This window comes from Tursiops truncatus, chromosome 19 (genome assembly GCF_011762595.2).
Source record: "Tursiops truncatus isolate mTurTru1 chromosome 19, mTurTru1.mat.Y, whole genome shotgun sequence".
Lineage (NCBI taxonomy): Eukaryota > Metazoa > Chordata > Mammalia > Artiodactyla > Delphinidae > Tursiops > Tursiops truncatus.
The window spans coordinates 6,542,356-6,556,419 of NC_047052.1; the positions used below are offsets into that span (position 1 = coordinate 6,542,356).

General features: G+C 45.9%; 1 protein-coding gene across 1 annotated transcript; it reads left to right on the forward strand.

The window, feature by feature from the left end:
• Positions 1-2,686: 2,686 nt before the first annotated feature.
• Positions 2,687-13,846, forward strand: SDR42E1 (short chain dehydrogenase/reductase family 42E, member 1). Its single transcript, XM_004313165.4, has 3 exons — positions 2,687-2,810; positions 10,896-10,988; positions 11,559-13,846. The coding sequence occupies exons 2-3, from the start codon at positions 10,921-10,923 to the stop codon at positions 12,670-12,672; spliced, it is 1,182 nt and encodes a 393-aa protein (XP_004313213.2). The 5' UTR covers positions 2,687-2,810; positions 10,896-10,920; the 3' UTR covers positions 12,673-13,846.
• Positions 13,847-14,064: the final 218 nt, after the last annotated feature.

Consider the following 14,064-nt stretch of genomic DNA (forward strand, 5'->3'; position numbering starts at 1 on the left):
CTTTTTCATTAGTGGAAGAAAATAGGTTTATCCAGGAGATAGAGCAGCATAGTAGAATGAGCATGGAGTGGAGAAGGATTTAGAGTCCGAAGCCTTGGCTTTTAACCCCAGCTTTGCCAATTACCAGATCTCTGACCTTGGGTAAGTTGCTGAATCTCACTTGGGTTCCAGGTGTAGCATGAGACTACTGTCAGGAATCTCTTACGCATATCTGAGAGTTGTAGTGACAAACACCTTTTAGAGCAGTATCTCTCAGTCTTTACTGTGCATAGGAATTCCCTGGGGACTTCCAAATTTTGAAAGACTTTTGTGGATTCTTGTTACATTTGGAGTGGGACCCAAGATCTGCATTTTGAATAAGCTCCCAGGTGATGTTGATGTTGCTGCTTCACACTTTGGGGTAACAAGGTTTAGGGTGCCTCCCAGCCTTACAATGATTTTCCTTCTCTAGAAACTGCCTCAGCTTTTAGTGGTGGGCTATTAATAGTTGTTCTTGTACCCCCTTGCCAAAGCTGACTACAGTAGAGTTGATTTCCGACCCAACCTCGGCCAAAAGAAGTTCTCACCTGCAAATCCAGTTTTGAACAGAGACAACCAGAGCTGGGACATTCATTCACTTGCTCGTTCATTCGGCAGTTCTTTTCAAATTCTCTCTGTTCCAGATACTATAATGAGCAGGGGGGATATACCAGTCAATCAAGTGGGTCTCTGTCCTCATAGAGCATTCACTCTAGTAACATACAAGATAATTTCAGATAAGCTAAGTGCTTTGAAGTGATTGGCGAATTTCAAGGGCTGCAGGAGACCTACTTTAAACAGGTGTGTTGGGGAAAGCCAAGCTCTGCCTTCCCTTTCTACAGTGACCCTGGAGACCACATGTTGAATACAATGGTGTAACAAATGAAAGAAGGCTGGGTCCCTTGTGATTGTGTGCAGGGGAGCCACTCACCCCTTCTCTGAAGGCTAATTGGACTGTGATGAGAGTGAGAAATAAACGTTTTTTCATTAAACCACTGAGATTTCAGGGTTTATTTATTACAAAAGCTAGAACTGTTTACCATGAATACACAAATTGTTAAACTCTTTCTGAGATTCTAAAAGTTGCCCTTTTTCACTTAAATTAGCTAGAGCTATTCTCTACTACTTGAAACCCAAAGAACCTTAATGGATACACTTTCTGCGAGAACCTGATGAGCTAATAGGTATAGTAAAGTATAAAGTTGGCCATCTGTGAGGAATTATAACAGTAAACTGATGTTTCTGAAATGTATCCACTTTCTGGATATATTATTAGGGAAAAAAACTAAAAAAGCATTGACATATAAACTCATACTGAGGTCAGTTTCTTTCTCTGGTCATTTCTATCTTAGAGTTCTTATTCAGACCTTTACAAAATCAACTCACTAAATTGCAGTGGAAACTAAGGAAGTAATTATAAAGTTTATAATTTTCCCTTAAAACATAAGTGCTTAGATTTTAAAAGAGTCCTTGGTGGCATAATAATATTAACATTTAAATTTGCCACAATTCTTCTTATGGGCCATCAACATGCAGTAAATCTGGGCAACCCTTAGAGGACCCTGAAATTCCCCAAAGGAAATCTGTCTTACATACTGCATCCTTGGAGGAATGTTTTCTTCCTTGGCTACTGGTCTGAAGAGCATGTTGCTGGTCACCTAGCGCCCTCACTAGCCTTCCTCTTCTCCTCTTCTAATCTTTGTACATCCAGGGCAGCCAGAGAAAAGCTGTTCCTTAAGACTACTTGGTACAACCATATCTCAGTCTCCTAAGACTTATGGCTGAACCCCAGTTGAGGACAAGACAGACAGACAGACAAGATCAGAGAGGAAAGATTAGAGACGCCAATGCTGGGGACTTAGCTTTCTTCACATGGCCTTCATCAATTTTTATATTCCAGGGCTTGAGGTTTTCCTTGTGACTTTGTGGTCCCAGTGAATATTTAGCAGTAAATGACTTACTTCATATGAGCTTCTTTGAGTCTGCATGTGGCAAGAGAAGCATATGAAGTCAAACTCCCATCCTTTGAGCCACCAAAAGGAAATCCTTCCCAGCCAGGGGTCAATTCGTGTGTGTGTGTGTGTGTGTGTGTGTGTGTGTACACAGCGCCTGCAACTTTCCATAGAACCAGACTCCTGACGAGGAGACAAAATATTGGCCTCTCCGGGAGACCTCTGAAGGTGGATGCCAACGTTCCTTTCTACATGGTTTTTAAGTCTTTGGTTCCTTCAGCAGCAAAGGTTAGTCTTAGCATCATTGCCTGCTCAGTGATCAGAAATGGAACTGTAAAAATAGGGAAAACATGGAAACTCAGAGATAGAGATTTTAAAAGATACATCCAGAGTGAATATTCAGGAGTCTGGAGAGCCTCATCCAACCACCCATCCATTCATCCATACAAGCAATAACTGATTGAGCTGAGCCCCTCCTATTTATCAGGCACTGCCTGTGCCCAGCGTTGGGGGTGCACAAAGACGGAGGTGCAAGTCTAAAGGCAGAAATTGGAGGTAGTTACAGCAGTAGATGTGCCCTGAAAGGGCTCCCGCGAAGCTGGAACACATGGGTTGGACACGTCGGGGAGACTCATGTAGTGAGCATGATGCATAGGTGACGGACGAGCAACCTGCACATCATAGAGATGCCAAGACCTCCGCGCTTCCTAGAGAGGCCCGGAAGTGGAGCCAGGTGTCCGGTCTGACGGCTCCGGCGCCGAGCGCGGGCGGTGGCGATCGTGATAGGCCTGGCTTGCAAGTTCTCGAGCAGACCCGGCGTCGCTGTCGTTTTCTGCTACTGTGAGTGGGCCTGGGGAGGGGGGGGGCCGCTCCTCCGCGGGGACCTGGGCTCGGCTGGCGGGGGCGCTCAGGCTCGCACGGGCGTCGGGGCCCGCGGAGGGCGACCCAGCCCGTACCTGCGCCAGGTGACAGCCCAGGTGGGAAGAGCCCACTGGCTTCTGGTACGGGGCGCGGTCGTGAGTGACGATGACCGAAGTCCTCCCCTTTTTACTTCTCTCGGATTCCAAGGAGTGGGGCTCAGCGTGGCTTTCTAGAATGTCGCGAAGGTCTCAAGCACAGGCTAGCTTCTTTTTCTCGTTTTCTTTTTTCTTTTTTTTTTTGCGGTACGCGGGCCTCTCACTGTTGTGGCCCCTGCTGTTGCGGAGCACAGGCTCCGGACGCGCAGGCTCAGCGGCCATGGCTCACGGGCCCAGCCGCTCCGCGGCATGTGGGATCTTCCCGGACCGGGGCACGAACCCGTGTCCTCTGCATCGGCAGGCGGACTCTCAACCACTGCGCCACCAAGGAAGCCCTCGTTTTCTTTTTTTTTTAAAAGATATCTGGGCCCCAAGCTCAGAGCTTTCAACAAGCATCTGTATCCATCTAGACTTGATTCACATTTTTAATTTTCATCGCACTTTGGGGGTAAAGATTACCTTCTCTTGATGACAAATGATTCTGGTTTTCCATTTAAGTGGTCATGTAAGGTTACCATTTAAAATGAACGTATTTATTGTTAAAAGATAAGTAGTTTTAAATGAAACACAATAGGGAAGACATAGTACCAGAGATACCCGGTGTGACAAATTATGAACGTGGGAAGTGCACAACACTGCATTGTCCCAAGCCAGCTGGGGACTCCTACAGACCTGGCTTCAAGTCCTAGGTCCAGCTCAGCCACTGACACCTGCATAATTTGTGGACCAGTTTGTTTGTTTGTTTGTTTTTAAAAGATTTTTTTCCAACTTTACTAGGATATAATTGACGTATAACATTGTGTAATTTTAAGGTGTACAGTGTGATGACTTGTTACGCCTATATATCGTGAAATAATAACCACAATAAGGTTAGTTAACATCTCCATCACCTCACAGAATTACAGTTTTTTTGTGTGTATGGTGAAAACTTTAAAGATGTACTCCTTTAGCGACTTTCAAGCATGTAATACAGTATCATTAAATATGGTCCCCATGCTGTATGTTAGATCCCCAGAACTTAATTCTTAGACCTTTTGACCAACATTTCCTCATTTCCCCCATCCCGAAGCCCCTGGCTGCTCTCTGTCTCTAGAGTTCAGCTTTTTTAAGGTTCTTTGTATAAATGATATCATGCAGTGTTTGTCTTTGACTTATTTCACTTAGCACAGTGCCCTCAAGGTCCATTTGTGTTGTCACTAATGGTAGGATTTCCTTCCCTTTTCAATGGCTGAATAATATTTCATTGTGTGTGTGTGTGTGTGTGTGTGTATACACACATACACACGCACCACATTTCCTTTATCCATTCATCCATTAATGGGCACTTAGGTTGTTTCTGTGACTTATCAATTGTGAATAATGCTGCAATGAATATGGGGGTGCAGGTACCTTTTCCAGATAGTGATTTCATTTACTTTGGATATATTTATGCGTAGGCAGGGTTCTTAACCTCTAAGCCTTTTCCTCATATCTGAAAAGCTGAGGATAATAACTACCTCAGAAGATTGTCCTGAGGCTTCAGTGGTAAACCTTAAAGCACCTAGCCCATAATAACTAATAAATATAGCCATAGTTGTTATTTTCATTTTAGCAAGGAGGAAACAGGATCAGAGAGGTTCAGTGACTTTGCCAGGGTCACACAGGGAATTGGTGGGAGAACCAAGTCTAGGACCCAGATTTTCTGATATCTAACCTCAGAAGCTTAACCCTGCCTCCAAACTCTACCTCATGGGAGGGGATGGGGCGCCTCCTGCCTCCCCGCTGGAAATTGGAAGGACTCCTATCAGGTTGCAGAATATGTTAGCTGTTAAAGCCCCTACAGGACTCTGGTCAGCACTGACTTGGCTGCTTCAGGTCAGGGACTCTGCACAGCCCCGAGTGCTTGTTGTGGTTGAGGCGTAAGCTGTGGAGTCAGACGCACCTGGGTTCCAGTAGGTACAGCTCCCTGCTCCCCCATCTACTAGCTGCAGTAAATGGGATTAAGCAATTAGTACTCGCCTCAGAGGGTTGTTAGGAGTGTCAAGGGAAATGATTTGTGGAGAAGGCCTAGCATGATGCCTGGCACACAGTCAGTGCTTAATAAATGCCAGATGACAGTACTTTGATATGTTGAAGTGGCAGGCATGCTGACCTAGAGGGGAGGAAGCACAAGTGTAGTACTTGCAGGTACAGCAGAAAAGGGCATTTGAAAAGTTGGCAGAGCATTCCCTGCATTTGGATTTACTGGGTGTGTGATCCACCAAATACTCCTCGTTCCTGCAGACATTCCTGGGGAAGTGGCCTAGGCCTGTATGGAGTTTATGTGGTAGTTTGGGAAGGAGGTGGGCAATACCGATTATAAAATTATGTAATTACTTTTATCATAAGCATCATGAATAATTGCAAGGATATTTTGTGCAACAAATATCTAGGCAAAAGGAGTTTGAGTGGGTAGCTGGATGAGAAGATAAGGTGATGAGAATTAGCTTCCCTGCCCACCGTCAGTTGTATTCAAAACTGTGTGTGCAAATACCACTGTTTGTCATGAGTATATCAACTTTCCACTTAATGCTGTGCCCTTAGTTTTCTTCCCAAATGCGTTTGGCCTTTTAGGTTTTGCACCTCACATCCTTTTACCTGTATCAGGGTGACTCTCCTTATTGTTTCTAACTTCTTCATCTTTATGGCCTTGACTGCTTTGTATTGAACACAAATAACTTTCAGGTCACATATGGAATTTCAACAGCACCATTTCTAAGCCCTCTAGTCTCAATATACTTTCCTGGTCTCAATACAGTAAGAACACAGTTACCTTTTGCCTCTGGTCAGTACTTGGGCAGTAATTTAAAACACACCATCAAAGGGTTAAACTACCTGGAGATATTTTTATCTCCCTTAAAGTAAATACGGTAAATTTTTGTTTTTATGAAAGCCATCTTCAATTCTGCTCTCTGTTCCGTACTCTAGTGGCACCTAGGTTTGTATATTGCATTATAATACCAGAGAGTTAGTGGCATCGTCCTGTTGAACCCTGGAGATGAAGGAACTGTGTGCATAAGTTAAGGTTCTTATTACTGATCCTTCGCAGTTAATTAGGTCTTTGTAAATCTAAAGTACTCCCAGTCATTTTTATGAGTTTCTTCTCATAACTTCCCTGTGAGATGTCAATTTTATTACCCTCGTTCTATCTTAGTATTATCAAGGGGTCAGGCAGATTTTAAATTTCATTTTTTCTTGTTTGTAGTTAAGATTCCTTTTTTTGGATCGTGTACGTAACCTTAACCTGTATCTGCTAAAATGATGGCTCAGATCACATGTGACCCTCCCCCCGACCCAGAGGGAAGCAACTACTGAACAAAGCCACGATTTGGAAGAGCCTTAAAGAAACTGAGATTATAAACACTGGTCTGAGTACCCAGCCCTAGAAGGAATCAGGTGGAAACTAATAAAACAGAAGCCATGAAATATGAAAAATCAGGCAGCTGATTGAGAGAAAACTGTGTACACTCTCTTTCTCCCCGCTGGCTTAGTGTTCGTGGGAATTTCTTTTGGTTGCCTGCAAAATGTGTTTGCAGCGATTCTTCTGTGCTCGTTGACGCAGGGAACCAGGAAAGGAGGAGGTGGCCTCTGGGTGATACCGTTTGTTAATGGCTGGTCATCTGCGAAGGTTGCAGGCTTCTTTCATTGCTGTTTATCTTGTGAAATGATTACGTTTTCCTTACTCGTCACCACGCGTCTGACCCTGCAGATCAGGTCAGTTACACCAGTTCTTGCCCCAGATCATTCTGGACGAGTTGGAAGGTAATGAGGAGTAGCATGAATAGGCCTGACAGGTACCCTGAAGCATTGATAATTTGAACTTGTACATTCCTGGCGTGATTAATGTGCACATGAGCCATGACTGACCTGTGGTCTTATGACTGGACTGGAATGTGCAGTTTTAAAAAACAAAGGACAATGAAAGTTTAGGAAGAATTTCTGTTGGAAAATTTTTAACTGGACCCTTTGAGGCCTTGTCCATTTTCTGATTTCCTTACAGAGGAATTCTTGTGGAGATGCTAAGAATATGTTAACCTTTTTTATCTGGCATCCTCTTAATGAAAACCCTGTTAACCAAACAGAGCACTTTTAAAACCCGTGTGGGCTGTTTCGGTTAATGACATCACCTTCCTCACACTTCACCCGGGCCCGGCCTGTTGCCGCCACCTCATCCTAATTTCAGTTGAGCACCCTGGCATTTCACCCTCATCGGCCCTTGCCTAGACTCTTTCCTCCTCCAGGGAAAGCTTAATCTTTCACAAGGACCAAAGTGAGCCCGATGTTCCGTAAACGTACAAAGACCCTCTGTTGTCTAGAGCAGCGGTCCTCAACCTTTTTGGCACCAGGGACCGGTTTCGTGGAAGACCATTCTTCCACGGACTGGGGGCCGGGGGCGGGGACGATGGTTCAGGCAGTAACGCGAGCGACGGGGAACTGCAGATGAAGCTTCGCCCTCCCACCCGCCGCTCACCTCCTGCAGTGTGGCCCGGTTCCTAACAGGCCATGGACCGGTACTGGTCGGCAGTCCAGGGGTTGGGAACCCCTGGTCTATAGAATAGAGTTCAGGCTCCCCCAAAGGGGATGCGAAGCTGTCTCCAAGCCGACTCCAGCCATCTTTCCGCCCTAAATCACCAGCCACACACTTCGGCTTCAGTTTGCACGCCCCGTATCGGCTGCCCAACACAAGCCCACCCTGTTGCTCTTCTGTTCGTGTGTTTTGCCCCCTCAGCCTGTAGTAGCCCTCTGCCTAGCCTCAGCCTGCCTCCGTCCTCCCGTTGTCCCCGGTCCGCTCTAGTGCTTACTCTTCAGTGAGGTCTTCTCGGACCTGCCCTTCAGAATCAACTTATCCCATCTCCCTTCGACCTCGGTGCCCCCACGGCACCTGGTTTATACCAACATTGCAGTAATCTTGGTTTCTCCTTTTTGCCATGTACTTTAGGTATTTGTAGAAGCTTCTCTCCTCCAGCATAAGCTCCAGAATGCAGGAATTCTGTCTCATTTTGCTTTATGTCATTTTCACGCCAGAACTTTTATTTTTAAGAGATGTTAAATTAAAATGGCAACATTGATTGGCATACATAATAACGACTCTTAGACACTGCAGTGCCCTGCATAATTTGTGCCCATCATCATTTTACTAAATTGCATGTATTATTTCACAGTGTTCAAAATCATCCATAAGCAACAAATGCTTGTGAGTATCACTGTCTCTGAGGTTCTGGTGGGAACACGCCAGTGAGAAAGGCTGAAGGTCTCGGTTCTCATGGCACCTACGTTCTGTTGGAAGGAGATCGGTAGTCAAAAAGGAAACAAATAAATTTAGATAGTGAAATGTGCGATGGAGAAAACAGAGCAGCGTTTAGATAAGGGAGAGCTCTTCAAGAAGGGGTGATCAGAAACACCTCTTTGCGTTGAGTAAGTGGCCCTTGAGCAGACCTAAATATTGAGAAGGATGCAGCCAGGTGAAGATCTGGTGCAGAGGTGGTTCACCAGAGGTGAAGCAAGAAGTGTGTGTAGGGACTTCCCTGGTGGCTTAGTGGTTGAGAGTCCGCCTGCCGATGCAGGGGACACAGGTTCGTGCCCCGGTCCGGGAAGATCCCACATGCCGCGGAGCAGCTGGGCCCGTGAGCCATGGCCGCTGAGCCTGCGCGTCCGGAGCCTGTGCTCCACAGCGGGAGAGGCCACAGCAGTGAGAGGCCCGTGTACCGCAAAAAAAAAGAAGTGTGTGTAGACCTCAGGGCACAGATGAGCTTGGCATCTTCAAAAAAGGGGAAAAGTTCAGGTGGCTGGAGGGTAGAGTACCAGTGGTGGGAGAGTGAGCTGAAGTCAGAGAAGGAGGTTGCCACCAGGTCGTGATGGTGACAGTAAGAAGTCTGGGTTGAAATGTCAGTGACTGACATCTTTTGTGTTTGGAAGCAGCATCTGTTAACAAAGTCACGTGATTACGTTAAATGATAGAATTGACTACAGCAAGTTTTATGCCTACTCCAAATCCAAGTGGGAGTGTTCTGCACTCCGGAAATAATAGAAACATAACGTCACTGTTGGGTATATTAAAGGGACGCCGGGATGTTCATTCTTTACGGATTTTCTTGTAAGCACAGTGGCAGCGGCAATTGCTTTGTCAAACCTTGGGACTCCATCAGCCATCCTCCACATCATTTTGCTCAGTTTTCCTAATATTTCTCAGTCTTCTGCATACCCTCAAGCCACTGAGACAGTCACTTGCTGAGTCTTGTCTTCAGCTGTCACACCAACTGGTTTCTGCATGAATGATCTGATTGGCTTTCCTGGCACTCACATCTCCTTAGTAGAGTTTTCCAGAAGAACCCAACAAACTTTTTGTAACCCTGTGCTTTTGAGAGACCTAATCATGGTATGTGGGAATGTAAGAGAAAAATCAAATCCCCAGACTCTAGAGCCTGAAGAAAAGGAAATTCAAGAAGTGACATCCGTGGAGCACCTGCACTATGTCAGGCATTTTTCATACACTGTCCCATTCGGTCTCCATAAGCCTGTGAGCTTATCATTAGCTCCGCTTTTTAGATGCAGCAACAGGCACAGAGGGATGAGCTTGTCCAAGTGATAGGGCTCTTGGTTGCTTGCAGTCTCCCTGTCTAACCGCACCGCTGAGTGTCTCCAGTGACTTGAGTGAGTGTGTGTGTGTGTGTGTGTGTGTGTGTGTGTGTGTGTATGTGTGTATGTATTCCCAACACATTTGAGGACCCGCATGCCTCCTGTTCCATTTCTTCTTAAGTGGAAAGAGTTGAGTGGCCCACTTTTTGCTTGTTCTGTCTTGTTTTTGAGAGAAAGGGCTCTTGGAGCCTTGAGAAAATAATAAAAATATAAAAATAATTATTATTTTAGCATAGAAGGAGAGGGAGGAAGAAGCAAGAGCCCCATAGGTATTGAGCACATGCTGTTCTTAGAAGATTTCCTGGGTGGGGGAACATGGTTTGCTACACAAAGGATGTTTTTGTCCCCCCCCCACCTTTTTTTTTTTTTTACATATAGGGTTAATAAAACACCAGTATTTTAAATAAATAAATAAATTTATTTATTTATTTTTGGCTGCATTGGGTCTTCGTTGCTGCACGCAGGCTTTCTCTAGTTGCGGCAAGCGGGGGCTACTCTTGCGGTGCGCGGGCTTCTCATTGCGGTGGCTTCTCTTGTTGCAGATCACGAGCTCTAGGCGCATGGGCTTCAGTAGTTGTGGCTCGCAGGCTCAGTAGTTGTGGCTCACGGGCTCAGTTGTTGTGGCACACGGGCTCAGTAGTTGTGGCACACGGGCTTAGTTGCTCCGTGGCATGTGCGATCTTCCCGGGCCAGGGCTTGAACCCATGTCCCCTGCATTGGCAGGAGGATTCTTAACCATGCACCACAAGGGAAGTCCCAAAACACCAGTATTAAACTGTGCTGTAGTGTGCTGTTTAAAAACAAAGATGTTGGAAATTGGTTTAAAGTTCTGTCCTGGATTTTTTTCTGGTGTGTGGGGAAAATGCCTCTCCCTACCAAATGTGAACGACTTCTTTTCCAAAAGGGTCTAATTTTCCGAGGATTCAGAATAAATGCCTTACATTTGGAGAGTGCTTTGTGGTTTTCAAGGCACTCCCACGTACATTATCTTATTTAACCTTCACATTGACCTTGCCAGGCAGTCAGGGCAGATATTACTGTTCCCATGATTCATAGGTAGAAATGTGAAGCCCAAGAAGAGAAAGGAGAGGTGTGGGGAAGAGTTGGTTAATGTCACAAAGCCATGAGGGGAACCCAGGTCTTAGCTTTTCTTTCTACTCGAGCGTATTGCCTTTTTGTTTTTGTTAACCCCAAATGAGGGACAATCACATTTGCATCTGGATCAGTAACAGTGATGCGTACTACTTTCTTATAGGTCCAGTTATCCTTGACTGCCATATATGGATTCCCAAAACTCTCTGAAGGAAACAGTCCTCGTTACGGGAGGAGGTGGCTATTTTGGCTTCCGGTCAGTGCATCTGCAAAATATGTCCATGGAATTATTTTATTGGTAGTTGCTGGGAAAAGTATAGCTTTCAGCTCACACTAATGCAGTGTAGACTTTTACTTGTTTATATAGTGTTAAACCAGGAATGAACCGTGTTGCCCACGGCTCAGATACTGAAATGGAGAACTACAGGTACATGCTGCTTTAAGAAAAATTCTTTATAAAGCCATTGAATTCGGGAGGGGAGATATGCACACCACCGAAAACAATTTAACATAATCGCTGTTTTTTCACAATTACCTTATCATTCATAAATATTCTGAAGAATAGATGGTGGGTCCTAGAATGGGGGGTGGGGGAATGTAACATGTAGACATCACCGTCTTTGAAGATAAAGCCTCTCTCATTTTAATTTAAGTGAATGTGAAGATTCTCATTTTTGAATATTTGCATAAGTAAGACTTGTACCAGTGAACATGTAAAGTGAGGAGCTCAGGATAAGCCAAGAAGACTGGGGAAATTATTTTACACACTTCTCCTAGGCACAGCTTAATAGTGATTTGATCTAACTTTTACTCTTGCTTGTTTCAGCCTAGGCTGTGCTCTGAACCAGAAGGGAGTCCGTGTGATTCTGTTTGACATCAGCAGCCCTGCTCAAACCATTCCAGAAGGAATCAAGTTTATCCACGGAGACATCCGCCACCTCTCTGACATAGAGAAAGCCTTCCAGGATGTGGATGTCGCTTGTGTGTTCCATATTGCCTCTTACGGTATGTCAGGGCGCGAGCAACTGAATCGAAGCCTGATTGAAGAAGTGAATGTGGGGGGCACAGACAACATCCTCCAGGCTTGCAGGAGGCGAGGGGTGCCAAGGTTAGTTTATACGAGCACCTTCAATGTCATCTTCGGAGGTCAAGTTATCAGAAATGGAGATGAATCTCTGCCTTACCTACCTCTTCACCTCCATCCTGATCACTACTCTCGGACCAAATCTGTTGCAGAGAAGAAGGTGCTGGAGGCCAATGGTACAGCCCTGGAAAGGAGTGATGGGGTCTTGAGAACCTGTGCTCTGAGGCCGGCTGGCATCTATGGGCCTGGAGAACAGAGGCACCTCCCCAGGATAGTAAGCTACATTGAGAAGGGCCTGTTCAAGTTTGTGTACGGAGACCCCAAGAGTCTGGTTGAATTTGTCCATGTGGATAACTTGGTGCAGGCTCACATTCTGGCTTCAGTGGCCCTGAAAGCTGACAAGGGCCACATTGCCTCTGGGCAGCCCTACTTCATCTCAGATGGCAGACCTGTGAACAACTTTGAGTTCTTCCGGCCTTTGGTTGAGGGCCTGGGCTACAAGTTCCCATCCATCCGCCTGCCCTTGACTCTCATCTACTACTTTGCTTTCCTAACCGAGACGGCCCACTTCATTCTGGGTCGACTGTACAACTTCCAGCCCTTCCTCACCCGCACCGAAGTTTACAAAACCGGCGTCACACATTACTTTAGCCTAGAGAAAGCCAAGAAGGAGCTAGGTTATGAGGCTCAGCCATTTGACCTCCAGGAAGTAGTAGAATGGTTTAAAGCCCATGGTCATGGCAGAAGTCCTGGAAGTCGTGACTCTGAGTGTCTTGTTTGGGATGGGCTGTTGGTCGTACTCTTGGTTATAGCAGTTCTCACATGGCTGCCGCCTTCTGTGATTCTGTCAGTGTGAAGGAGGAGCTAGAAATAAGGAGCTGATCACATTTGCTGAGATGGTTTTCAAGAAACACAGGTTTCGGACTTGGTGGCACAGTGGTAAAGAATCCGCCTGCCAATGCAGGGGACATGGGTTCAAGCCCTGGTCCAGGAATATCCCACATGCCGCGGAGCAACTAAGCCCGTGCGCCACAACTACTGAGCCTGCGCTCTAGAGCCCTCGAGCCACAACTGCTGAGCCCGCATGCCACAACTACTGAAGCCCGTGCGCCTAGAGCCCGTGCTCCGCATCAAGAGAAGCCACCACAGTGAGAAGCCCGCACACAACAAAGAGCAGCCCCCGCTCGCCGTAACTAGAGAAAGCCTGCGCACAGCAACGAAGACCCAGTGCAGCAAAATAAATAAATTTATAGAAAAAAAACACACAGGTTTGAAAAATAGATAGACAGACAGATAGATACCTGGTGTCAGATTTTGGATCTCCAAATCTCTGCTTAAGAATAGATTCTTGGATTAAGTCTTCATTTCCTACCTCCTTGCACAAATCATGAAGGGAGAAATAGAAGGGAAAGAGGGAAGAGATATGGGGATATATGTATATGTATAACTGATTCACTTTGTTATAAAGCAGAAACTAACACACCATTGTAAAGCAATTATACTCCAATAAAGATGTTAAAAAAAAAAAAAAGATAAGTTTGAGATTTGGTTCCTTGGGTCCTTCTTTCGATCAGTACAGTACAAGTCATTCTGGAGCCATAGAGCTAAACTTGCTTAGATGGGAAATGTCTTGCTTGAATTTCTCAGAAGCCAAAAATGTACTTACTTCCATTCCGTACACTCGGTATCTGCTTCACGCGGGCTAAAACACACACTGATACGGGAACGGCAGGATGCTAACAGGCTTGAAAATGTGAAAAACACCAACTGGGCTACATCCCTACAGCCCAAGCCTCTGAGGAGATGGTGGCCATCACAGAGGAGGTATTTGCTGTTCACGGCGTGCGTTTTGGGAATTAGCTTTTGCCCTTTGTGATATAAGGGTGTTATGCCTGTGTGACCACATGGTAATGTTGATGTTGACACAAATCACAAATAGACCTTTCTCTTGCCTCGCAGGATTCTTTTGAGGGTTAAATTAGACAAGGCATATAAAGTGCCACTCAACATGCTTAAGCCTTTTTTTTTTTTTTTTTTTTGGTGTACGCGGGCCTCTCACTGCTGTGGCCTCTCCTATTGCGGAGCACAGGCTCCGGACGCGCAGGCTCAGCGGCCACGGCTCACGGGCCCAGCCACTCTGCGGCATGTGAGATCCTCCCGGACCGGGGCACGAACCCGCGTCCCCCGCATCGGCAGGAGGGCGCTCAACCACTGCACCACCAGGGAAGCCCTAAGCCATTATTTTTAT